Source organism: Rhamphochromis sp. 'chilingali', assembly GCF_963969265.1.
Source record: "Rhamphochromis sp. 'chilingali' genome assembly, chromosome: 20".
In the NCBI taxonomy this organism is placed as follows: Eukaryota; Metazoa; Chordata; class Actinopteri; order Cichliformes; family Cichlidae; genus Rhamphochromis; species Rhamphochromis sp. 'chilingali'.
The window spans coordinates 2,233,084-2,260,907 of NC_137947.1; the positions used below are offsets into that span (position 1 = coordinate 2,233,084).

The 27,824-nt window shown below is 39.1% G+C and overlaps 1 protein-coding gene across 1 annotated transcript in view; it reads left to right on the top strand.

The window, feature by feature from the left end:
- Positions 1-27,824, top strand: part of LOC308388765 (uncharacterized protein) — a gene marked incomplete at its 5' end in the record, with an annotated part of 223,159 nt that overhangs the window by 13,937 nt on the left and 181,398 nt on the right. Inside the window, 2 exons of the mRNA XM_080869659.1 lie at positions 2,288-2,519; positions 2,630-2,796. Of these exons, the coding sequence (XP_080725785.1) occupies positions 2,288-2,519; positions 2,630-2,796 (399 nt within the window). The remainder of the gene's footprint in view (positions 1-2,287; positions 2,520-2,629; positions 2,797-27,824) is intronic.

Genomic DNA, 27,824 nt, shown 5'->3' on the forward strand with positions numbered 1-27,824 from the left:
CTTTACATGTGTTCTGTTACTCCCCCACACCGTCAGTAACATTGTTAACCACTTGTCTGTGACCGAAACCCCCCCAACATGCATACCAGACACTGAGCATATTTCTGCACATCTTTCTCTTTCAGACTTGTGAAGTGGACAGACAAGTCCTCGATGTTTCACTTTAAAATGTTCCTCTCTCGATGCACGCCGACTAAGCAGTGTGCGGTTTTTGCCTATGACTCTTTTATTTTAGTTTTGGAATTGTTCGCTCTGTTTCCACTGAAATTTCTCTGTCGATTTTTCACTCCCGCATCTTTACTCGCACCACCTCTTCTTGTGTTGCTGAGGGTTCAGTCACATAGCAGGTGCACGTTCACTACATTTTGGAAATACTGCTTGCTAAAAGCACCATTTGATGACTTTGGCACTGCTATTGCCTTGTAGCAGGTCTAATAAAGATGATTGGGGGCCACCGGGATTCAGAGAAGATTTGTGATCCACTGTTGTAGTCAGTTGAGTTTGAATAGTGCTGTGATGGTAGGTTGTAAGGTAATTTAATAGGTGGCAGCTTTGTGAAGGACTTTCTCAGTGGATGTGACGTCTCCTACTGATTCTGCTGCGTTTAATGGTACTGATTACAACCTGTTGTCCTTCTAACACCTTTAGAATTTAATACTCTTATCCTGTCAGGGAGGCCTCCTAATTAGTGACCCTGTCAAAGGGGACAGTTCATGCACCAGACAGCTAGGGTAATGCAGTGAGCTTCATGTAAATGTCTGTGAAACTCAAGCAGTATCTCTTGAGCCAATTATGGTGAAAAGTGTTTCCAATAGGCGCCTTCACAGGGGCTCTGTTCCTGTGATGTGTGATGCAACGCTGAGCAGCTTCTGTCAGATTCTGCCAGTGCTTTTTTAATCATTGATTTAAAAGTGGTCTCATAACAGGAGCACTGAGGCTACTACCCTTTCTGCTTTATTCTTATTATCGAGACGTGCCTTTAGGTAACATTTCTGAAAATGCATTTATTGTTTTGCCAGCAGATGAGCTACCGAGGTTTGACTGCAGAGCCTTGCATCATCGTGTGTCGAGATTCGTATTGCTCATTGATGAGGCGGTAGTCTGCGTGACTTGTATGCTAAATTAAATCATCACTGCAGTAGGGGGCTTATTAAGAGTTGTGTTCATGCACACAGCAGGTTACTTGACTTTGTACAATAATAGGCATTCAATATATCAGTTTCCCTCTTTGTTATGTCACATTTGTGATGAAGCTCAAAAAACGCGTGACGCAAAAATGACAGAAAGGAGTGTTCGGACCTCTCTCAGACGTTTGCTGCTTTTAGGGTAAAGCATAACATCAGAGAAAAATTCTGGTGGTCGTGATTTTTGACAGTTTCTGGAGAAGATGTGAATCAGTGGTTGTGTTATTGTTTCAGTTGGTCCATCTTCTGACTGGATGTCACATGTTTTCCTTACTAAAGATGGGTTATATACATCCAGGGAGTTCAGCTATAATTTTTAAAATCTTACCTCCCTCTTTTCTAATTTGCGCTAGCTTTAATTGTGCCTTTATTGGCATGTGAGTTATATGTTATTATTTGAAAAAGAAAGAACCATAAATATGCATTTAGATCTGTGCTGTGGGGAGAAGTTTGGGTCCAAAACATTTATTGATGCTAAATGTTAAAAAAAAAAGTCTCATATCTTGAGGCTTTAGTCATTTTTCTAGAAGCTGGTCATCAGTTTTCTGTGGAGAACTAAACAGCAACAGCTGAGGTTGAGCCGTCAGAGGAACCGATCACCTGCTCCTCCTCCTGTGGGCCTGGAAGTGTGTCAGCTCCTCCAGGTTGGACTGTAATTAGTACAGTCATCTTCCTTCTTCTCCACCTCTGTCCCTACATTTTCCTTTTAAATCAGACCTCCTTTGAATGCTGCGGAAACCTGCTCAGGTACAGAAGATTCTACCTTTAGATATCCACCTGGGATCTACTCACTTCTTTTTATAGCTTTTCATCCGTTGCCCAATCTCTTCATCATCCCTTCTGTGTGAAATAATGAAAGGATAAAATCATGTCTTTGACATTGTAGAGATAATATGTAGTTTTATGGAGGCTTGTTGGTATCAAAAGCCTCACTTACTTACTTTGTCATGGTAGTTTTTCAGTCACCAGAGATGTTGGTGTTTGTAAACGCTTTAAAGTTATCAAATGTACCCATCAGTCAGTGAATCATATTTTTAATTCTTCCTGATTCTCAAAAAGCAATGGCTTCACTCGCGTTTGTTCTCGTTCCTTTTGTCTTCCAGGTGGTGGCTTATCATTATTGCCAGGCAGATAACACGTACACTTGCTTGGTCCCAGAATTTGTGCACAGCATCGCAGCCCTTCTGTGCAGAGCTCATCAACTGAGTGCGTACCGGGAGCTGTTGCTGAAAGAGCCCCACCTCCAGAGCATGCTCAGTCTGCGCTCCTGTGTCCAATACCCCATGGCTGCTTTCCGGAGAGGAGTCCTGGAACCGTTGGCCAACCTTCGGAAAGGTAAAACACTGTAGTTGTATATTGCACTATTTCATTTTCATCGTGTATGAGACCACTAATCTCATTTCATAGTATTTTAATATTTAGTTTATTTGTAAATGTCTTTGCAGAGCGAAGGATTCCAGAGGAAGATTACATAATCTTAATAGACAGGCTGAATGAAGCGGAGTTCCACAAACCAGACTATGGAGACACCATTGCATCCTTCATCACAAAAATCATTGCCAAGTTCCCCTCCTGGCTAAAACTGGTTGTCACTGTTCGAATCAACTTGGTGGTAAGAAAGAACTTATAAAGCATGGCTCTGAGTTCACTCAGATGACAAAATATTCACTGTTATAATCACCTCGAGTCAGAATTACAGATGTCACATTATACTGGTGATGAGTTTTAGTTTTAAAAAGTTTATCACTCTTTCTTCCCTCTCGGTAACTACTCTGCTTATCCGCACACTTTACGGCTGATTAAAGTAACTACTGCTAATGGCATTCACTCTTCTGTTGCTGCAGCTGCTTCTCTCACACACTCAGAGACTCGCTTCCCACAATGAACTCACACAGGTGCAGTTTGGCTGTTACACTGTTGAGTGAAGTACTGGATACAGGCAAGCTGTTAAGGGCTTGATTCTTAACTTAATTACCAGTTTCGTGTCTGCTCTTATCCTCTACTATCTGCTTTCCAAGCGCTCTGAGCTGAAGCTTATCAAAAAGTTTGAACACTCAAGACTTCTGTTGTTATATTTTTTTATACAAATTGAATGAAATTTGCACAGGCTGGTTTAACTAAGCATCTTTAACTAAGTGCTTTTACAGTCTTACCTTTTAATATATTTTAATGTTATTAGTGCTAGTTTTCACTTACTTAATATACTGTATTTTTCGGACCATAAGGCGCACCGGATTATAAGGCGCATTAAGCGAAACAAAACAGTCAGATAAGTCAACTCATTTTTCTTGCTTCCTCCAATCCACATTGATTCATAAATGCTGAATTCTCTTGCAGCTGCTCTATTCCCATGTTGTTGCAGCATATTAATGACTAACCTTTGTATTGTGGATGGATTACCTCAGTTGTTCTCCTGATTGAAGTTTGGTCCGTTTACAGCATCCCGCCATGCGATTGCATTTGTCCCTAACCCTCGGGAACCCTCACATTAACTTTTATGAGTGAAAAAAAGTTAGCCTTCATCCTCTAGCTTCACTGTGTTTATGTTATGCTAACATAGCTGTGTCGCTAGCATATCATTTTATACCAGCTAGCCAAGCTTCAGTAACCCTATAAATGTCACTGCTGTTTAGTTTTCTGTCTTCATTTATGTCGAAAGGGACGGCAGAGCTGTACATTTAAATTTTTTCAGAAATCTCTTAGTCATGTATATCATGTTTAGGTGGAACTAGTGAGCTAACTTCTAACTCCGTTAAATTTAATAAATTTTGTTTTCATGGATGCTTGGATGTTGAACTTAATAGTTACACCTGATAAAGCATCAACGCTGTCGATTTTTGAGAAAATTAAAGGATTTTAAGTGCGGCTTATAGTGCAGAAAAAAAAAGTATGCCGGTTGTAGCCAACAGTCCTCCTGCACTTACAGTTCACACTGGCCCTGTTTCCCAATCCATAAAACACTGTAAAACACATTTATTGATTTGTTGACCAGAACATTTCATATCCTAAATCGGAAAATCTAACACTGTGGCAACCCTAGAAAAGAAATGAATCAAAATTCTCTCATTTTAACAAATGTCTAGCTGGACATGCCGTCACCTCTCTAGGCACTCACTCACTGTCACCAGACCCTGCACATTTTTACATTTTGACAAGTGTTTCCTGAGCTGCTCCCGCTTGTTATTCTACTCTTTACAGAGTCAGGCATATCCAGCAACATTCAGGAAAGAATTGAGACACATGACCTGCAGGGCAGGAGAGAGATGAGTCAGTCACTTTGAGCTGACACTAGGTTGACCAGTTCCAGAAATGCTATGGACTTGGATTAAATTCACGCTGCTGACAACTGAGGCTTTGACACTACTGATGAACTACATGAAAACTTATTTTCCTTGCTGGGGGAAAAAAGAAAGCACTGAGCCTTGGATAATAATGTGGTTTTTGATTGACATCTGGAATTTGAGTTATTATTGCTCAGTCAGAAGCCAGGGTCGAGTGTTGTCCATCAGTGTGGGCTGTACTATATAGTGAATTCAGCCTAGCTATTAAGAATTCAGGCAAGGCCCTGTCAGTGTGGTGAATCAATATATTGTAGCGCTGATATTTTGTATTCACCTCTTATGCTCTTCTATTAATGCATTAGAATTGGCTTTTTGACGTGGAAAGATGTTCCAGGTGACTGCACTTAAAGTAATACATTTCGACTACACTGCAACATCCATCCATCCATCCATCCATAAGCAGAAGACTGCAACATATGTGTTGTAATGTCTTCTGACAAAGTGAAACAGTGTTTAATGAGAGGGAGTTACTGTTTGTGTGAATTTGCTAGGGTGACGTTTTTAGCCACCTGGAGGCTGGCAAAGCAAGAACAGCAACAACAACAAGGTTGCAGTCGGTTATCGGAGATGTGTTTTTGTTGTCCGTGTGGTAGATTTCATAGTAACAACTGTGCTGGAAAGGAAACGTGTGGTTTAAGGCATATGTAACAGTAGCTGTTTTTTTTATAACCTCTGTTAGTGAATCCTGTGCACATGCTGGTCTGTGGCAAAGGATAGCACATTGTTAACCATGCCATATGTGTCTTTTACTTTCTTGTAATCATATTTTTCTTGTTATATTTCTGTTTTGTTCACATTCCCACTGTAACCACTTAGCAGTTGTCTGCAGTAATGAATCGAATGGCACTGTTGTTTTAATGGGAGCTATATGACGACTTCGCATGTGAAAACCTCGGAGTCGGTTTGACAATGTTTTTGTAAATCAGGCTCCTATGATGTTCAGTAAGTTCCCTTTAAGTGCAATGGAAAGGCTGTTAGTCACTGACTGAAAATGTCTAATTTTCCAAAAATGTAACAGAAGTCAGTTAAATAGTTTTTAAGAGAGTTGGCAGTCTTTTGCAGAAAAACCCTGTATGTCCTCTCTTTTTATTGTTTATTTTTTTTGGGGGGGGGGCTACGAGTCCACATATTTGGGTAAGATGCAGGAAATGGTTGCAAAATCACAAAGAAATTCCAAAATTGAATTCTCTATGTCCGGTGGGACGTGATGAGAAATATTACAAAAGCAGAATTCAAAATGAAAACAATGAACAAACAGGGCTGCGTACAACCACATGCCATGACACATAACGACAGCACAATGCTTAATAACAGAATTAATGATAAACTGAAGATATTCTACGATAACTGGACCATGCACAGCATTCAAAATAAAATAAATAGAGAAATAAATACAGTAAATAAAGAAAATGTATATAAAATGTTGTTTGGACATGATGGTTGTCAGTCCTGCTCCATGCAATAGACTATAATGACCATACACTTGCATTACTCAAAGGTTCTTGAAACTGAAATATGAGCTAATGATGATGGTTCCTACTTCCTTCAAAAGTTTTTAGAGCAAGTTCCTACAAAAGATCAAAAGCACAAACTGTACGCTCCATGCTGTATTCTCATACCGTTTCCCCTAACATTAAAGCTCTGGACACAGCAGTCAGCAGCATTGCCATTCAGTGCAGACAGTGGTTACATTCGGCTTTGTAAGTTATCTGAACCATTTGGCCATCATTAATATGCAAAAGCCATCGGTAAACCTGCGTCTGTGTGTGTATGGCTTTGCTATCTAAGCTTTCGGCTACAAGTTCAGAAACTCTGCAGCTTAGTGTTTGTATAAGCTGCAATTTAGCTTGAAATTGGAAGCACTAAATGATCGACTTTAAAGCATTATCACTTCATACTTGTAATATTATGCGTGTACATTTGTACTTGTCGCTTGTACTCAGGTGTCTCTTGCAAAAAACCCCTCAGTGAATAAATAAAGCTTATCTGCTTTACTGCCCGACTAACTCGGGGCATAGCAAAAATGAATCATGGAAGAATAATCAAGATAGCATTGTTAAGACAAGAAAATATGAAGGCATGAAATGTTTCTTATTTGCAGACAGAATCAGAGTTGTGCATAGAGATGAAATTGTCACGCTATTGTTTTGTGCTTTGAACAGACAAATAGCATCTCACCTCGGAGGAAGGGTTCGATATATTGGCCCTTGCCTGCTAGACTAATATCTGGACAATCTCTGAGGTGTTGTTTGCACCCCCTCCCCCCAATCTTGTGGATTGTGTTCGGTATGTTTTATTGAGCGTGTGCATACATGTGCTTGTGTGTGTTTGTCTGTTTGCGCTGCCTTCTCATGATGAGGGAGAGGAAAAATGTTATCTTGCGGAGGCAATGTTTCTCTAGCCTCAGACAGGCAGAGGATTGGAGGATTAAGGTGCATTGATTTCTCCAACCCCTGGGACACAGATTGAAATGTGAGCCCTAGTTCAGACCTCTGCTTGCCCGCTAGCTACCATCCCATCCATTTGCGTCCAGTGTCACCTCGGTCACCAGGAAATTGTCTCACTGCTGCTCGAGTTCGGCGCCAGCGTGGATGTTGTTTCAGAAAACGGCATGAGCCCCCTCTGCTTCTCAGCTGCTGCAGGACACTTGGGACAAGTCATGCTGCTCTGTAAAAAGGAGGCTAAGGTGAGGACTTTTCATATTGTGACTACTTGACAACTCTACTGATGTAGTTTTCTTGTGATCATAGACATTTGGTTTCATTTGGCCATCTTTCTGGATCTCTGGCTTTTTCATATGCAGGGTTTGTATGGGTGCTTGAAATCATTAAAAAAGGCTTGAATTTAAATATTGTCTTTTCAAGGTTTGAATAGTGCTTGAATTTTAGATGTGGTGCTTAAACGTGGTTGAAACCATATTTCATTCACCACAAATAACTGAATGAGTCACAAAGTGTGAAAGCAAAATTTCTCCATCTGGTCTGCCTTGCACCTCTGCGTGCCAGTCTGTTTCAATGTGTGACCCCGCCCTCCCCCTGGGGATGAGTGCACTAACGTGACGTTGCTGTTTTAATGAGTGTTTGATGGAAAACGACACTGGTGGAATTTGCACTCTGAGTCACATGACAGGTGAGTCCTAGTAAATAATTTTCGAGTATGTGTACATAACACATGCTAATTTTAAAACTATTATTATTATTTTGCTAGCTATCAAACGTGCTGGAGAAATGCACTGAGTGTGATAGTACAGTAGTTGGTTATGGCATGGTGATTTATGGTATATGCTGTAAACATAGCTAACATTACTTAGCAGTAGCAGTAATGTGAGTTACTTCACTCAAGTAAAAGCTTTAAACGTTAGTCTGATACTTAACTAGCCAACTTGAGGCTTAAGGGAATAATGGTAATAAGAGGGACTGATCCATATGGGCACAGAGAATAGCCACTTTTTGTGGTACTGAAGTTCCCGGGCTTTCATTCAAAATCTGTTTATCGTGAGCACCCACCCATTAAACATAAAAATTATAAATAGCTTCAAGCTATTTCAAGCTATTGATGCCTGTGGGCACTATCAGCCACTGAGACAACAGACAAATTTTAGTGTTTTAATGAATGAATATTTCATACATTAAGGCTGCCTGTTTATTTAAGAGAGGTGAACAATACATTATAATTATACATAATAATATCACAGATGATAGACTAAATAAATAGATTTTACTTAGATGCTTGTTCATTCTTAAAGTCTTATATGTTGAATTGAACTGAATGTCATCTGTTCAAAGGCTCTCCCAGTCAGTGCTGTTCTCCATGCCTGTCTTACTGTACATGATGTTATTAGCACAAACACTTTAAAAGTTACTGTGACTCAAACATAGAAAAAATGATTTTTTATTTCCCTCACCTAATATTTAAAAGTATTTTATAGCATATAACACCTTTGAAAATATGCTTTGGTTCCCATTTAACTCCAGAAAATCATAAATCAAAATAGGGATATTACCTGTCCACAGATTCATGGTGCAGTAACTGCTCTTTTAACTGTCTGGTGTCTTTGCTTTGTTTGGTGTTTGTAGACATGGTTTACATGAGTTTTTAGCTGAGATTCAGAGGTTTCTGTGGACACTACTCATGTCAGCACTTATATTTCTGACCTCGTGTTATAATCGATTAAACGTGGTCTCCTCTCTTTTGCCCCCATTTTTGATGTTGTGGGTGCAAATGATCAGGCGTGACATTCTCATAATAAATCAGATAAAATACTGCAAAGAATTAATCCTGCATTTGTGTGATTGAAATGTGTGTGCAGTGACACTGTTTTAAAGATTTGGCCTAAATAATTCTGGAGTGAATGAGCCTAAACATGATGACCGGACTAATGACACCATATCACCTGTGACACTCACACACGCACGTATGACTTTGCCAGTTTCAGCTGAAACAATTTCAGTGTTTCAAACCATGTTCCAGAGTTTTTAGTTCACCGTTCATGAGGTTTCAAGAAGAAAATGAAAGACAGATCTGAATGTTTGAAAGTGTTTTGGAAAAACTCTGTAAAGATTAGATGAACAATACTCAAAGGATAAATTCAACTGTTTTATTTTGTTAGATAAGTTGAAAAAAAAGTTAAACAAGCAAGTAAATAACGAAACAAGGTTAAATGAAGTAAGAGCAAAAAGTTAACAAGTAAATAACGAAACAAGGTTAAATGAGGTAAGAGCAAAAAGTTAACAAGTAAATAACGAAACAAGGTAAAACGAAGTAAGTTCAAAAAGTTAACAAGTAAATAATGAAACAAGGTTAAATGAGGTAAGAGCAAAAAGTTAACAAGTAAATAACGAAACAAGGTTAAATGAGGTAAGAGCAAAAAGTTAACAAGTAAATAATGAAACAAGGTTAAATGAGGTAAGAGCAAAAAGTTAACAAGTAAATAACGAAACAAGGTTAAATGAAGTAAGAGCAAAAAGTTAACAAGTAAATAATGAAACAAGGTTAAATGAGGTAAGAGCAAAAAGTTAACAAGTAAATAACGAAACAAGGTTAAATGAGGTAAGAGCAAAAAGTTAACAAGTAAATAACGAAACAAGGTAGAGGAGAGAAAACCCCAACAATCCCCTCTGAGCAAGCACTAGGCGACAGTGGGGAGGAAAAACTGCCTTTAAACGGGCAGAAACCTCCGGCAGAACCAGGCTCAGGAGGGGGCAGTCAACTGCCGGGACTGGTTGGGGGGGTGAACAGAGGTGGAGCAAGACGAGGCTACATCAGTTGAAGAAGCAGTATTGTCCCTCTACCGGAAAAAGCTGAAGAATCTTTTCTTCTTTTTCATGGACTTTTCCACGAGCGCCTTTTTGTCCAGGATGAGGGTTCTCAACTCATCGATGGTTTCTGTGTTTTGCCTCTCTAGTTTCTTGCATGTTTGTTCCACCTGTTCTAATGTTGCTTGTGTTTCTTCAAGCTTTTCTTTGAGGTCTTTGGATGTTGCCTCCTGTGTCAGCTTTGCCTTCTGCAGGTCTGCATTTCTCACTTGATCTTCTTTGTGCAGGCCTTCTAGCTGCTCATTTCTTTTCTGGATATCGCGGAGCGTACACTGCAGGTCCTCATGCGTTTTGTCTTGTTTTTGCTTTTGGGCCTGCATTTCTGTGTTTTCCCGCTTCAAGTTGTTGAATTCCAACAATATCCCCTTAATGAGCTCTGAGTTGTTTTTGGCCATGTGATCAATCTTTTTCTGCATGTGTGAGCATCGTTTTTCTAGTGTTTCCTTTTCTCCCTCCAGCTCACTTGTTTTGACCTTCAGTTCATCACAGAATCCTTGCAACTTTTGATTTTTACTCTCAAAGTCCTTGATAATGCACTTTTCTTCTGGCAGTCTTTCTTTCTGTTGCTCTTTCTCTTGAAGGAGGTCTTTATTTTGGACCAATGTTTGTTCCAACTCTGCCTTCACCATTCTGTACTTTTCCTGCATGCCTTGGAGCTCGCGCTGCAGGTCTTTTTGCTTTGTGTCCTGTTGTTCCTTCTGTTGGAGGACTTCTTTATTTTTTTCTTCAGCTTCATCAAGCTTTCTTTGGAGCAGGTGATTCATTTGGTCCATGTATTGCAGATCCCACTCCATTTGATCAATCGTCGCTTTCCTGCCTTGAAGCTGCTCGGACATTTCTTTAACTTCAGCGCTCTTTTTCTTGTTTTCTTTGATGAGGGATACAATCTGCTCTCTGGCTTGAGCAAACTTGATCCCCCAGCCCTCATTAATAATGTTGATGTCGGGCTGGCGCTGTAGTGTTTCTTCCAGGTGTTTGTTTTGTGCTTCCATCTGTAAGCACTTCTTCTCCAGGTGACGTTTTTCTTCTTCAATTTGTCGAATTTTGTTCTGGAGATGGTTGTTTTCATTCCTACTCTCCTGTAATGCCCTTTGGATGGATAAGAGGCCATTTGGAGAAATTGGCCGGCCACGCGTGGAAGGAGAGGCGGCGAAATCTTTTTGTCTCGGTTGCCGTAATCTTGGATACATGTTGGCGTTTGTATCCGATGACTCTGAGAGGTTTCCAAATTTTTCTGTAGTCAACGTTTGAAGGCTGCAAACACAAAGGCTGCGAAGAAACGAACTGAAAATTGCTGTGTCTCACCCCTATTTATAGAAAAACTTCAAAGGATCCTTGTGACATCCTTGTGACATCCTTGTGACATCATCACTCCTAAGCCAATCAGATTGTCACATGACATTTTGGAATGTGGAATGGGGATATGTTTTTTTTTAAACAGTTTTCAAATGTAACTTAATATTTAAGTGTTTCTTACTTGACCCGCTTAGTCGATTAAAAAGTTAATTGCCACGAACACCCCTAATGTTATATAACAGACCACAGAAAAAAGACAGGTTTTTTTCTACGTGACAGAGCTATAATAAATGTTTTGTTTTTTTAATTATCCTACTTTTTCTAAAAGGGAACATTATTTAAAGAATATGTATTTAATTAAAAACTCTGTATTCATCTAAAGGGTATACCAAGAAGGGTGAGCTTCCTGCTTGAAAAGGAAATGACCAAAATAAATGTATTTCTCTGCAATTACAAACTCTGTGTAAACAGTCTTGGTGTCAAAATAAAGCTAACACTGGTGAGATGTCATCAGAGCTGTAAATATTACTGCAGATGTTACTATGTCAAAGTTACTGTGACTCAAACATAGAAAAAATGATTTTTTATTTCCCTCACCTAATTTTTAAAAGTATTTTATAGCATATAACACGTTTGAAAATATGCTTTGGTTCACATTTAACTCCAGAAAATCATAAATCAAAATAGGGATATTACCTGTCCACAGATTCATGGTGCAGTAACTGCTCTTTTAACTGTCTGGTGTCTTTGCTTTGTTTGGTGTTTGTAGACATGGTTTACATGAGTTTTTAGCTGAGATTCAGAGGTTTCTGTGGACACTACTCATGTCAGCACTTATATTTCTGACCTCGTGTTATAATCGATTAAACGTGGTCTCCTCTCTTTTGCCCCCATTTTTGATGTTGTGGGTGCAAATGATCAGGCGTGACATTCTCATAATAAATCAGATAAAATACTGCAAAGAATTAATCCTGCATTTGTGTGATTGAAATGTGTGTGCAGTGACACTGTTTTAAAGATTTGGCCTAAATAATTCTGGAGTGAATGAGCCTAAACATGATGACCGGACTAATGACACCATATCACCTGTGACACTCACACACGCACGTATGACTTTGCCAGTTTCAGCTGAAACAATTTCAGTGTTTCAAACCATGTTCCAGAGTTTTTAGTTCACCGTTCATGAGGTTTCAAGAAGAAAATGAAAGACAGATCTGAATGTTTGAAAGTGTTTTGGAAAAACTCTGTAAAGATTAGATGAACAATACTCAAAGGATAAATTCAACTGTTTTATTTTGTTAGATAAGTTGAAAAAAAAGTTAAACAAGCAAGTAAATAACGAAACAAGGTTAAATGAAGTAAGAGCAAAAAGTTAACAAGTAAATAACGAAACAAGGTTAAATGAGGTAAGAGCAAAAAGTTAACAAGTAAATAACGAAACAAGGTTAAATGAGGTAAGAGCAAAAAGTTAACAAGTAAATAACGAAACAAGGTTAAATGAGGTTAGAGCAAAAAGTTAACAAGTAAATAACGAAACAAGGTTAAATGAGGTAAGAGCAAAAAGTTAACAAGTAAATAACGAAACAAGGTTAAATGAGGTAAGAGCAAAAAGTTAACAAGTAAATAACGAAACAAGGTAGAGGAGAGAAAACCCCAACAATCCCCTCTGAGCAAGCACTAGGCGACAGTGGGGAGGAAAAACTGCCTTTAAACGGGCAGAAACCTCCGGCAGAACCAGGCTCAGGAGGGGGCAGTCAACTGCCGGGACTGGTTGGGGGGGTGAACAGAGGTGGAGCAAGACGAGGCTACATCAGTTGAAGAAGCAGTATTGTCCCTCTACCGGAAAAAGCTGAAGAATCTTTTCTTCTTTTTCATGGACTTTTCCACGAGCGCCTTTTTGTCCAGGATGAGGGTTCTCAACTCATCGATGGTTTCTGTGTTTTGCCTCTCTAGTTTCTTGCATGTTTGTTCCACCTGTTCTAATGTTGCTTGTGTTTCTTCAAGCTTTTCTTTGAGGTCTTTGGATGTTGCCTCCTGTGTCAGCTTTGCCTTCTGCAGGTCTGCATTTCTCACTTGATCTTCTTTGTGCAGGCCTTCTAGCTGCTCATTTCTTTTCTGGATATCGCGGAGCGTACACTGCAGGTCCTCATGCGTTTTGTCTTGTTTTTGCTTTTGGGCCTGCATTTCTGTGTTTTCCCGCTTCAAGTTGTTGAATTCCAACAATATCCCCTTAATGAGCTCTGAGTTGTTTTTGGCCATGTGATCAAGCTTTTTCTGCATGTGTGAGCATCGTTTTTCTAGTGTTTCCTTTTCTCCCTCCAGCTCACTTGTTTTGACCTTCAGTTCATCACAGAATCCTTGCAACTTTTGATTTTTACTCTCAAAGTCCTTGATAATGCACTTTTCTTCTGGCAGTCTTTCTTTCTGTTGCTCTTTCTCTTGAAGGAGGTCTTTATTTTGGACCAATGTTTGTTCCAACTCTGCCTTCACCATTCTGTACTTTTCCTGCATGCCTTGGAGCTCGCGCTGCAGGTCTTTTTGCTTTGTGTCCTGTTGTTCCTTCTGTTGGAGGACTTCTTTATTTTTTTCTTCAGCTTCATCAAGCTTTCTTTGGAGCAGGTGATTCATTTGGTCCATGTATTGCAGATCCCACTCCATTTGATCAATCGTCGCTTTCCTGCCTTGAAGCTGCTCGGACATTTCTTTAACTTCAGCGCTCTTTTTCTTGTTTTCTTTGATGAGGGATACAATCTGCTCTCTGGCTTGAGCAAACTTGATCCCCCAGCCCTCATTAATAATGTTGATGTCGGGCTGGCGCTGTAGTGTTTCTTCCAGGTGTTTGTTTTGTGCTTCCATCTGTAAGCACTTCTTCTCCAGGTGACGTTTTTCTTCTTCAATTTGTCGAATTTTGTTCTGGAGATGGTTGTTTTCATTCCTACTCTCCTGTAATGCCCTTTGGATGGATAAGAGGCCATTTGGAGAAATTGGCCGGCCACGCGTGGAAGGAGAGGCGGCGAAATCTTTTTGTCTCGGTTGCCGTAATCTTGGATACATGTTGGCGTTTGTATCCGATGACTCTGAGAGGTTTCCAAATTTTTCTGTAGTCAACGTTTGAAGGCTGCAAACACAAAGGCTGCGAAGAAACGAACTGAAAATTGCTGTTTCTCACCCCTATTTATAGAAAAACTTCAAAGGATCCTTGTGACATCCTTGTGACATCCTTGTGACATCATCACTCCTAAGCCAATCAGATTGTCACATGACATTTTGGAATGTGGAATGGGGATATGTTTTTTTTTAAACAGTTTTCAAATGTAACTTAATATTTAAGTGTTTCTTACTTGACCCGCTTAGTCGATTAAAAAGTTAATTGCCACGAACACCCCTAATGTTATATAACAGACCACAGAAAAAAGACAGGTTTTTTTCTACGTGACAGAGCTATAATAAATGTTTTGTTTTTTTAATTATCCTACTTTTTCTAAAAGGGAACATTATTTAAAGAATATGTATTTAATTAAAAACTCTGTATTCATCTAAAGGGTATACCAAGAAGGGTGAGCTTCCTGCTTGAAAAGGAAATGACCAAAATAAATGTATTTCTCTGCAATTACAAACTCTGTGTAAACAGTCTTGGTGTCAAAATAAAGCTAACACTGGTGAGATGTCATCAGAGCTGTAAATATTACTGCAGATGTTACTATGTCAAAGTTACTGTGACTCAAACATAGAAAAAATGATTTTTTATTTCCCTCACCTAATTTTTAAAAGTATTTTATAGCATATAACACGTTTGAAAATATGCTTTGGTTCACATTTAACTCCAGAAAATCATAAATCAAAATAGGGATATTACCTGTCCACAGATTCATGGTGCAGTAACTGCTCTTTTAACTGTCTGGTGTCTTTGCTTTGTTTGGTGTTTGTAGACATGGTTTACATGAGTTTTTAGCTGAGATTCAGAGGTTTCTGTGGACACTACTCATGTCAGCACTTATATTTCTGACCTCGTGTTATAATCGATTAAACGTGGTCTCCTCTCTTTTGCCCCCATTTTTGATGTTGTGGGTGCAAATGATCAGGCGTGACATTCTCATAATAAATCAGATAAAATACTGCAAAGAATTAATCCTGCATTTGTGTGATTGAAATGTGTGTGCAGTGACACTGTTTTAAAGATTTGGCCTAAATAATTCTGGAGTGAATGAGCCTAAACATGATGACCGGACTAATGACACCATATCACCTGTGACACTCACACACGCACGTATGACTTTGCCAGTTTCAGCTGAAACAATTTCAGTGTTTCAAACCATGTTCCAGAGTTTTTAGTTCACCGTTCATGAGGTTTCAAGAAGAAAATGAAAGACAGATCTGAATGTTTGAAAGTGTTTTGGAAAAACTCTGTAAAGATTAGATGAACAATACTCAAAGGATAAATTCAACTGTTTTATTTTGTTAGATAAGTTGAAAAAAAAGTTAAACAAGCAAGTAAATAACGAAACAAGGTTAAATGAAGTAAGAGCAAAAAGTTAACAAGTAAATAACGAAACAAGGTTAAATGAGGTAAGAGCAAAAAGTTAACAAGTAAATAACGAAACAAGGTTAAATGAAGTAAGAGCAAAAAGTTAACAAGTAAATAACGAAACAAGGTTAAATGAGGTAAGAGCAAAAAGTTAACAAGTAAATAACGAAACAAGGTAGAGGAGAGAAAACCCCAACAATCCCCTCTGAGCAAGCACTAGGCGACAGTGGGGAGGAAAAACTGCCTTTAAACGGGCAGAAACCTCCGGCAGAACCAGGCTCAGGAGGGGGCAGTCAACTGCCGGGACTGGTTGGGGGGGTGAACAGAGGTGGAGCAAGACGAGGCTACATCAGTTGAAGAAGCAGTATTGTCCCTCTACCGGAAAAAGCTGAAGAATCTTTTCTTCTTTTTCATGGACTTTTCCACGAGCGCCTTTTTGTCCAGGATGAGGGTTCTCAACTCATCGATGGTTTCTGTGTTTTGCCTCTCTAGTTTCTTGCATGTTTGTTCCACCTGTTCTAATGTTGCTTGTGTTTCTTCAAGCTTTTCTTTGAGGTCTTTGGATGTTGCCTCCTGTGTCAGCTTTGCCTTCTGCAGGTCTGCATTTCTCACTTGATCTTCTTTGTGCAGGCCTTCTAGCTGCTCATTTCTTTTCTGGATATCGCGGAGCGTACACTGCAGGTCCTCATGCGTTTTGTCTTGTTTTTGCTTTTGGGCCTGCATTTCTGTGTTTTCCCGCTTCAAGTTGTTGAATTCCAACAATATCCCCTTAATGAGCTCTAAGTTGTTTTTGGCCATGTGATCAATCTTTTTCTGCATGTGTGAGCATCGTTTTTCTAGTGTTTCCTTTTCTCCCTCCAGCTCACTTGTTTTGACCTTCAGTTCATCACAGAATCCTTGCAACTTTTGATTTTTACTCTCAAAGTCCTTGATAATGCACTTTTCTTCTGGCAGTCTTTCTTTCTGTTGCTCTTTCTCTTGAAGGAGGTCTTTATTTTGGACCAATGTTTGTTCCAACTCTGCCTTCACCATTCTGTACTTTTCCTGCATGCCTTGGAGCTCGCGCTGCAGGTCTTTTTGCTTTGTGTCCTGTTGTTCCTTCTGTTGGAGGACTTCTTTATTTTTTTCTTCAGCTTCATCAAGCTTTCTTTGGAGCAGGTGATTCATTTGGTCCATGTATTGCAGATCCCACTCCATTTGATCAATCGTCGCTTTCCTGCCTTGAAGCTGCTCGGACATTTCTTTAACTTCAGCGCTCTTTTTCTTGTTTTCTTTGATGAGGGATACAATCTGCTCTCTGGCTTGAGCAAACTTGATCCCCCAGCCCTCATTAATAATGTTGATGTCGGGCTGGCGCTGTAGTGTTTCTTCCAGGTGTTTGTTTTGTGCTTCCATCTGTAAGCACTTCTTCTCCAGGTGACGTTTTTCTTCTTCAATTTGTCGAATTTTGTTCTGGAGATGGTTGTTTTCATTCCTACTCTCCTGTAATGCCCTTTGGATGGATAAGAGGCCATTTGGAGAAATTGGCCGGCCACGCGTGGAAGGAGAGGCGGCGAAATCTTTTTGTCTCGGTTGCCGTAATCTTGGATACATGTTGGCGTTTGTATCCGATGACTCTGAGAGGTTTCCAAATTTTTCTGTAGTCAACGTTTGAAGGCTGCAAACACAAAGGCTGCGAAGAAACGAACTGAAAATTGCTGTTTCTCACCCCTATTTATAGAAAAACTTCAAAGGATCCTTGTGACATCCTTGTGACATCCTTGTGACATCGTCACTCCTAAGCCAATCAGATTGTCACATGACATTTTGGAATGTGGAATGGGGATATGTTTTTTTTTAAACAGTTTTCAAATGTAACTTAATATTTAAGTGTTTCTTACTTGACCCGCTTAGTCGATTAAAAAGTTAATTGCCACGAACACCCCTAATGTTATATAACAGACCACAGAAAAAAGACAGGTTTTTTTCTACGTGACAGAGCTATAATAAATGTTTTGTTTTTTTAATTATCCTACTTTTTCTAAAAGGGAACATTATTTAAAGAATATGTATTTAATTAAAAACTCTGTATTCATCTAAAGGGTATACCAAGAAGGGTGAGCTTCCTGCTTGAAAAGGAAATGACCAAAATAAATGTATTTCTCTGCAATTACAAACTCTGTGTAAACAGTCTTGGTGTCAAAATAAAGCTAACACTGGTGAGATGTCATCAGAGCTGTAAATATTACTGCAGATGTTACTATGTCAAAGTTACTGTGACTCAAACATAGAAAAAATGATTTTTTATTTCCCTCACCTAATTTTTTAAAGTATTTTATAGCATATAACACGTTTGAAAATATGCTTTGGTTCACATTTAACTCCAGAAAATCATAAATCAAAATAGGGATATTACCTGTCCACAGATTCATGGTGCAGTAACTGCTCTTTTAACTGTCTGGTGTCTTTGCTTTGTTTGGTGTTTGTAGACATGGTTTACATGAGTTTTTAGCTGAGATTCAGAGGTTTCTGTGGACACTACTCATGTCAGCACTTATATTTCTGACCTCGTGTTATAATCGATTAAACGTGGTCTCCTCTCTTTTGCCCCCATTTTTGATGTTGTGGGTGCAAATGATCAGGCGTGACATTCTCATAATAAATCAGATAAAATACTGCAAAGAATTAATCCTGCATTTGTGTGATTGAAATGTGTGTGCAGTGACACTGTTTTAAAGATTTGGCCTAAATAATTCTGGAGTGAATGAGCCTAAACATGATGACCGGACTAATGACACCATATCACCTGTGACACTCACACACGCACGTATGACTTTGCCAGTTTCAGCTGAAACAATTTCAGTGTTTCAAACCATGTTCCAGAGTTTTTAGTTCACCGTTCATGAGGTTTCAAGAAGAAAATGAAAGACAGATCTGAATGTTTGAAAGTGTTTTGGAAAAACTCTGTAAAGATTAGATGAACAATACTCAAAGGATAAATTCAACTGTTTTATTTTGTTAGATAAGTTGAAAAAAAAGTTAAACAAGCAAGTAAATAACGAAACAAGGTTAAATGAAGTAAGAGCAAAAAGTTAACAAGTAAATAACGAAACAAGGTTAAATGAGGTAAGAGCAAAAAGTTAACAAGTAAATAACGAAACAAGGTTAAATGAGGTAAGAGCAAAAAGTTAACAAGTAAATAACGAAACAAGGTAGAGGAGAGAAAACCCCAACAATCCCCTCTGAGCAAGCACTAGGCGACAGTGGGGAGGAAAAACTGCCTTTAAACGGGCAGAAACCTCCGGCAGAACCAGGCTCAGGAGGGGGCAGTCAACTGCCGGGACTGGTTGGGGGGGTGAACAGAGGTGGAGCAAGACGAGGCTACATCAGTTGAAGAAGCAGTATTGTCCCTCTACCGGAAAAAGCTGAAGAATCTTTTCTTCTTTTTCATGGACTTTTCCACGAGCGCCTTTTTGTCCAGGATGAGGGTTCTCAACTCATCGATGGTTTCTGTGTTTTGCCTCTCTAGTTTCTTGCATGTTTGTTCCACCTGTTCTAATGTTGCTTGTGTTTCTTCAAGCTTTTCTTTGAGGTCTTTGGATGTTGCCTCCTGTGTCAGCTTTGCCTTCTGCAGGTCTGCATTTCTCACTTGATCTTCTTTGTGCAGGCCTTCTAGCTGCTCATTTCTTTTCTGGATATCGCGGAGCGTACACTGCAGGTCCTCATGCGTTTTGTCTTGTTTTTGCTTTTGGGCCTGCATTTCTGTGTTTTCCCGCTTCAAGTTGTTGAATTCCAACAATATCCCCTTAATGAGCTCTGAGTTGTTTTTGGCCATGTGATCAATCTTTTTCTGCATGTGTGAGCATCGTTTTTCTAGTGTTTCCTTTTCTCCCTCCAGCTCACTTGTTTTGACCTTCAGTTCATCACAGAATCCTTGCAACTTTTGATTTTTACTCTCAAAGTCCTTGATAATGCACTTTTCTTCTGGCAGTCTTTCTTTCTGTTGCTCTTTCTCTTGAAGGAGGTCTTTATTTTGGACCAATGTTTGTTCCAACTCTGCCTTCACCATTCTGTACTTTTCCTGCATGCCTTGGAGCTCGCGCTGCAGGTCTTTTTGCTTTGTGTCCTGTTGTTCCTTCTGTTGGAGGACTTCTTTATTTTTTTCTTCAGCTTCATCAAGCTTTCTTTGGAGCAGGTGATTCATTTGGTCCATGTATTGCAGATCCCACTCCATTTGATCAATCGTCGCTTTCCTGCCTTGAAGCTGCTCGGACATTTCTTTAACTTCAGCGCTCTTTTTCTTGTTTTCTTTGATGAGGGATACAATCTGCTCTCTGGCTTGAGCAAACTTGATCCCCCAGCCCTCATTAATAATGTTGATGTCGGGCTGGCGCTGTAGTGTTTCTTCCAGGTGTTTGTTTTGTGCTTCCATCTGTAAGCACTTCTTCTCCAGGTGACGTTTTTCTTCTTCAATTTGTCGAATTTTGTTCTGGAGATGGTTGTTTTCATTCCTACTCTCCTGTAATGCCCTTTGGATGGATAAGAGGCCATTTGGAGAAATTGGCCGGCCACGCGTGGAAGGAGAGGCGGCGAAATCTTTTTGTCTCGGTTGCCGTAATCTTGGATACATGTTGGCGTTTGTATCCGATGACTCTGAGAGGTTTCCAAATTTTTCTGTAGTCAACGTTTGAAGGCTGCAAACACAAAGGCTGCGAAGAAACGAACTGAAAATTGCTGTTTCTCACCCCTATTTATAGAAAAACTTCAAAGGATCCTTGTGACATCCTTGTGACATCCTTGTGACATCATCACTCCTAAGCCAATCAGATTGTCACATGACATTTTGGAATGTGGAATGGGGATATGTTTTTTTTTAAACAGTTTTCAAATGTAACTTAATATTTAAGTGTTTCTTACTTGACCCGCTTAGTCGATTAAAAAGTTAATTGCCACGAACACCCCTAATGTTATATAACAGACCACAGAAAAAAGACAGGTTTTTTTCTACGTGACAGAGCTATAATAAATGTTTTGTTTTTTTAATTATCCTACTTTTTCTAAAAGGGAACATTATTTAAAGAATATGTATTTAATTAAAAACTCTGTATTCATCTAAAGGGTATACCAAGAAGGGTGAGCTTCCTGCTTGAAAAGGAAATGACCAAAATAAATGTATTTCTCTGCAATTACAAACTCTGTGTAAACAGTCTTGGTGTCAAAATAAAGCTAACACTGGTGAGATGTCATCAGAGCTGTAAATATTACTGCAGATGTTACTATGTCAAAGTTACTGTGACTCAAACATAGAAAAAATGATTTTTTATTTCCCTCACCTAATTTTTAAAAGTATTTTATAGCATATAACACGTTTGAAAATATGCTTTGGTTCACATTTAACTCCAGAAAATCATAAATCAAAATAGGGATATTACCTGTCCACAGATTCATGGTGCAGTAACTGCTCTTTTAACTGTCTGGTGTCTTTGCTTTGTTTGGTGTTTGTAGACATGGTTTACATGAGTTTTTAGCTGAGATTCAGAGGTTTCTGTGGACACTACTCATGTCAGCACTTATATTTCTGACCTCGTGTTATAATCGATTAAACGTGGTCTCCTCTCTTTTGCCCCCATTTTTGATGTTGTGGGTGCAAATGATCAGGCGTGACATTCTCATAATAAATCAGATAAAATACTGCAAAGAATTAATCCTGCATTTGTGTGATTGAAATGTGTGTGCAGTGACACTGTTTTAAAGATTTGGCCTAAATAATTCTGGAGTGAATGAGCCTAAACATGATGACCGGACTAATGACACCATATCACCTGTGACACTCACACACGCACGTATGACTTTGCCAGTTTCAGCTGAAACAATTTCAGTGTTTCAAACCATGTTCCAGAGTTTTTAGTTCACCGTTCATGAGGTTTCAAGAAGAAAATGAAAGACAGATCTGAATGTTTGAAAGTGTTTTGGAAAAACTCTGTAAAGATTAGATGAACAATACTCAAAGGATAAATTCAACTGTTTTATTTTGTTAGATAAGTTGAAAAAAAAGTTAAACAAGCAAGTAAATAACGAAACAAGGTTAAATGAAGTAAGAGCAAAAAGTTAACAAGTAAATAACGAAACAAGGTTAAATGAGGTAAGAGCAAAAAGTTAACAAGTAAATAAAGAAACAAGGTTAAATGAAGTAAGAGCAAAAAGTTAACAAGTAAATAAAGAAACAAGGTTAAATGAGGTAAGAGCAAAAAGTTAACAAGTAAATAACGAAACAAGGTTAAATGAGGTAAGAGCAAAAAGTTAACAAGTAAATAACGAAACAAGGTTAAATGAGGTAAGAGCAAAAAGTTAACAAGTAAATAACGAAACAAGGTAGAGGAGAGAAAACCCCAACAATCCCCTCTGAGCAAGCACTAGGCGACAGTGGGGAGGAAAAACTGCCTTTAAACGGGCAGAAACCTCCGGCAGAACCAGGCTCAGGAGGGGGCAGTCAACTGCCGGGACTGGTTGGGGGGGTGAACAGAGGTGGAGCAAGACGAGGCTACATCAGTTGAAGAAGCAGTATTGTCCCTCTACCGGAAAAAGCTGAAGAATCTTTTCTTCTTTTTCATGGACTTTTCCACGAGCGCCTTTTTGTCCAGGATGAGGGTTCTCAACTCATCGATGGTTTCTGTGTTTTGCCTCTCTAGTTTCTTGCATGTTTGTTCCACCTGTTCTAATGTTGCTTGTGTTTCTTCAAGCTTTTCTTTGAGGTCTTTGGATGTTGCCTCCTGTGTCAGCTTTGCCTTCTGCAGGTCTGCATTTCTCACTTGATCTTCTTTGTGCAGGCCTTCTAGCTGCTCATTTCTTTTCTGGATATCGCGGAGCGTACACTGCAGGTCCTCATGCGTTTTGTCTTGTTTTTGCTTTTGGGCCTGCATTTCTGTGTTTTCCCGCTTCAAGTTGTTGAATTCCAACAATATCCCCTTAATGAGCTCTGAGTTGTTTTTGGCCATGTGATCAATCTTTTTCTGCATGTGTGAGCATCGTTTTTCTAGTGTTTCCTTTTCTCCCTCCAGCTCACTTGTTTTGACCTTCAGTTCATCACAGAATCCTTGCAACTTTTGATTTTTACTCTCAAAGTCCTTGATAATGCACTTTTCTTCTGGCAGTCTTTCTTTCTGTTGCTCTCTCTCTTGAAGGAGGTCTTTATTTTGGACCAATGTTTGTTCCAACTCTGCCTTCACCATTCTGTACTTTTCCTGCATGCCTTGGAGCTCGCGCTGCAGGTCTTTTTGCTTTGTGTCCTGTTGTTCCTTCTGTTGGAGGACTTCTTTATTTTTTTCTTCAGCTTCATCAAGCTTTCTTTGGAGCAGGTGATTCATTTGGTCCATGTATTGCAGATCCCACTCCATTTGATCAATCGTCGCTTTCCTGCCTTGAAGCTGCTCGGACATTTCTTTAACTTCAGCGCTCTTTTTCTTGTTTTCTTTGATGAGGGATACAATCTGCTCTCTGGCTTGAGCAAACTTGATCCCCCAGCCCTCATTAATAATGTTGATGTCGGGCTGGCGCTGTAGTGTTTCTTCCAGGTGTTTGTTTTGTGCTTCCATCTGTAAGCACTTCTTCTCCAGGTGACGTTTTTCTTCTTCAATTTGTCGAATTTTGTTCTGGAGATGGTTGTTTTCATTCCTACTCTCCTGTAATGCCCTTTGGATGGATAAGAGGCCATTTGGAGAAATTGGCCGGCCACGCGTGGAAGGAGAGGCGGCGAAATCTTTTTGTCTCGGTTGCCGTAATCTTGGATACATGTTGGCGTTTGTATCCGATGACTCTGAGAGGTTTCCAAATTTTTCTGTAGTCAACGTTTGAAGGCTGCAAACACAAAGGCTGCGAAGAAACGAACTGAAAATTGCTGTTTCTCACCCCTATTTATAGAAAAACTTCAAAGGATCCTTGTGACATCCTTGTGACATCCTTGTGACATCATCACTCCTAAGCCAATCAGATTGTCACATGACATTTTGGAATGTGGAATGGGGATATGTTTTTTTTTAAACAGTTTTCAAATGTAACTTAATATTTAAGTGTTTCTTACTTGACCCGCTTAGTCGATTAAAAAGTTAATTGCCACGAACACCCCTAATGTTATATAACAGACCACAGAAAAAAGACAGGTTTTTTTCTACGTGACAGAGCTATAATAAATGTTTTGTTTTTTTAATTATCCTACTTTTTCTAAAAGGGAACATTATTTAAAGAATATGTATTTAATTAAAAACTCTGTATTCATCTAAAGGGTATACCAAGAAGGGTGAGCTTCCTGCTTGAAAAGGAAATGACCAAAATAAATGTATTTCTCTGCAATTACAAACTCTGTGTAAACAGTCTTGGTGTCAAAATAAAGCTAACACTGGTGAGATGTCATCAGAGCTGTAAATATTACTGCAGATGTTACTATGTCAAAGTTACTGTGACTCAAACATAGAAAAAATGATTTTTTATTTCCCTCACCTAATTTTTAAAAGTATTTTATAGCATATAACACGTTTGAAAATATGCTTTGGTTCACATTTAACTCCAGAAAATCATAAATCAAAATAGGGATATTACCTGTCCACAGATTCATGGTGCAGTAACTGCTCTTTTAACTGCCTGGTGTCTTTGCTTTGTTTGGTGTTTGTAGACATGGTTTACATGAGTTTTTAGCTGAGATTCAGAGGTTTCTGTGGACACTACTCATGTCAGCACTTATATTTCTGACCTCGTGTTATAATCGATTAAACGTGGTCTCCTCTCTTTTGCCCCCATTTTTGATGTTGTGGGTGCAAATGATCAGGCGTGACATTCTCATAATAAATCAGATAAAATACTGCAAAGAATTAATCCTGCATTTGTGTGATTGAAATGTGTGTGCAGTGACACTGTTTTAAAGATTTGGCCTAAATAATTCTGGAGTGAATGAGCCTAAACATGATGACCGGACTAATGACACCATATCACCTGTGACACTCACACACGCACGTATGACTTTGCCAGTTTCAGCTGAAACAATTTCAGTGTTTCAAACCATGTTCCAGAGTTTTTAGTTCACCGTTCATGAGGTTTCAAGAAGAAAATGAAAGACAGATCTGAATGTTTGAAAGTGTTTTGGAAAAACTCTGTAAAGATTAGATGAACAATACTCAAAGGATAAATTCAACTGTTTTATTTTGTTAGATAAGTTGAAAAAAAAGTTAAACAAGCAAGTAAATAACGAAACAAGGTTAAATGAAGTAAGAGCAAAAAGTTAACAAGTAAATAACGAAACAAGGTTAAATGAGGTAAGAGCAAAAAGTTAACAAGTAAATAAAGAAACAAGGTTAAATGAAGTAAGAGCAAAAAGTTAACAAGTAAATAACGAAACAAGGTTAAATGAGGTAAGAGCAAAAAGTTAACAAGTAAATAACGAAACAAGGTAGAGGAGAGAAAACCCCAACAATCCCCTCTGAGCAAGCACTAGGCGACAGTGGGGAGGAAAAACTGCCTTTAAACGGGCAGAAACCTCCGGCAGAACCAGGCTCAGGAGGGGGCAGTCAACTGCCGGGACTGGTTGGGGGGGTGAACAGAGGTGGAGCAAGACGAGGCTACATCAGTTGAAGAAGCAGTATTGTCCCTCTACCGGAAAAAGCTGAAGAATCTTTTCTTCTTTTTCATGGACTTTTCCACGAGCGCCTTTTTGTCCAGGATGAGGGTTCTCAACTCATCGATGGTTTCTGTGTTTTGCCTCTCTAGTTTCTTGCATGTTTGTTCCACCTGTTCTAATGTTGCTTGTGTTTCTTCAAGCTTTTCTTTGAGGTCTTTGGATGTTGCCTCCTGTGTCAGCTTTGCCTTCTGCAGGTCTGCATTTCTCACTTGATCTTCTTTGTGCAGGCCTTCTAGCTGCTCATTTCTTTTCTGGATATCGCGGAGCGTACACTGCAGGTCCTCATGCGTTTTGTCTTGTTTTTGCTTTTGGGCCTGCATTTCTGTGTTTTCCCGCTTCAAGTTGTTGAATTCCAACAATATCCCCTTAATGAGCTCTGAGTTGTTTTTGGCCATGTGATCAATCTTTTTCTGCATGTGTGAGCATCGTTTTTCTAGTGTTTCCTTTTCTCCCTCCAGCTCACTTGTTTTGACCTTCAGTTCATCACAGAATCCTTGCAACTTTTGATTTTTACTCTCAAAGTCCTTGATAATGCACTTTTCTTCTGGCAGTCTTTCTTTCTGTTGCTCTTTCTCTTGAAGGAGGTCTTTATTTTGGACCAATGTTTGTTCCAACTCTGCCTTCACCATTCTGTACTTTTCCTGCATGCCTTGGAGCTCGCGCTGCAGGTCTTTTTGCTTTGTGTCCTGTTGTTCCTTCTGTTGGAGGACTTCTTTATTTTTTTCTTCAGCTTCATCAAGCTTTCTTTGGAGCAGGTGATTCATTTGGTCCATGTATTGCAGATCCCACTCCATTTGATCAATCGTCGCTTTCCTGCCTTGAAGCTGCTCGGACATTTCTTTAACTTCAGCGCTCTTTTTCTTGTTTTCTTTGATGAGGGATACAATCTGCTCTCTGGCTTGAGCAAACTTGATCCCCCAGCCCTCATTAATAATGTTGATGTCGGGCTGGCGCTGTAGTGTTTCTTCCAGGTGTTTGTTTTGTGCTTCCATCTGTAAGCACTTCTTCTCCAGGTGACGTTTTTCTTCTTCAATTTGTCGAATTTTGTTCTGGAGATGGTTGTTTTCATTCCTACTCTCCTGTAATGCCCTTTGGATGGATAAGAGGCCATTTGGAGAAATTGGCCGGCCACGCGTGGAAGGAGAGGCGGCGAAATCTTTTTGTCTCGGTTGCCGTAATCTTGGATACATGTTGGCGTTTGTATCCGATGACTCTGAGAGGTTTCCAAATTTTTCTGTAGTCAACGTTTGAAGGCTGCAAACACAAAGGCTGCGAAGAAACGAACTGAAAATTGCTGTTTCTCACCCCTATTTATAGAAAAACTTCAAAGGATCCTTGTGACATCCTTGTGACATCCTTGTGACATCATCACTCCTAAGCCAATCAGATTGTCACATGACATTTTGGAATGTGGAATGGGGATATGTTTTTTTTTAAACAGTTTTCAAATGTAACTTAATATTTAAGTGTTTCTTACTTGACCCGCTTAGTCGATTAAAAAGTTAATTGCCACGAACACCCCTAATGTTATATAACAGACCACAGAAAAAAGACAGGTTTTTTTCTACGTGACAGAGCTATAATAAATGTTTTGTTTTTTTAATTATCCTACTTTTTCTAAAAGGGAACATTATTTAAAGAATATGTATTTAATTAAAAACTCTGTATTCATCTAAAGGGTATACCAAGAAGGGTGAGCTTCCTGCTTGAAAAGGAAATGACCAAAATAAATGTATTTCTCTGCAATTACAAACTCTGTGTAAACAGTCTTGGTGTCAAAATAAAGCTAACACTGGTGAGATGTCATCAGAGCTGTAAATATTACTGCAGATGTTACTATGTCAAAGTTACTGTGACTCAAACATAGAAAAAATGATTTTTTATTTCCCTCACCTAATTTTTAAAAGTATTTTATAGCATATAACACGTTTGAAAATATGCTTTGGTTCACATTTAACTCCAGAAAATCATAAATCAAAATAGGGATATTACCTGTCCACAGATTCATGGTGCAGTAACTGCTCTTTTAACTGTCTGGTGTCTTTGCTTTGTTTGGTGTTTGTAGACATGGTTTACATGAGTTTTTAGCTGAGATTCAGAGGTTTCTGTGGACACTACTCATGTCAGCACTTATATTTCTGACCTCGTGTTATAATCGATTAAACGTGGTCTCCTCTCTTTTGCCCCCATTTTTGATGTTGTGGGTGCAAATGATCAGGCGTGACATTCTCATAATAAATCAGATAAAATACTGTAAAGAATTAATCCTGCATTTGTGTGATTGAAATGTGTGTGCAGTGACACTGTTTTAAAGATTTGGCCTAAATAATTCTGGAGTGAATGAGCCTAAACATGATGACCGGACTAATGACACCATATCACCTGTGACACTCACACACGCACGTATGACTTTGCCAGTTTCAGCTGAAACAATTTCAGTGTTTCAAACCATGTTCCAGAGTTTTTAGTTCACCGTTCATGAGGTTTCAAGAAGAAAATGAAAGACAGATCTGAATGTTT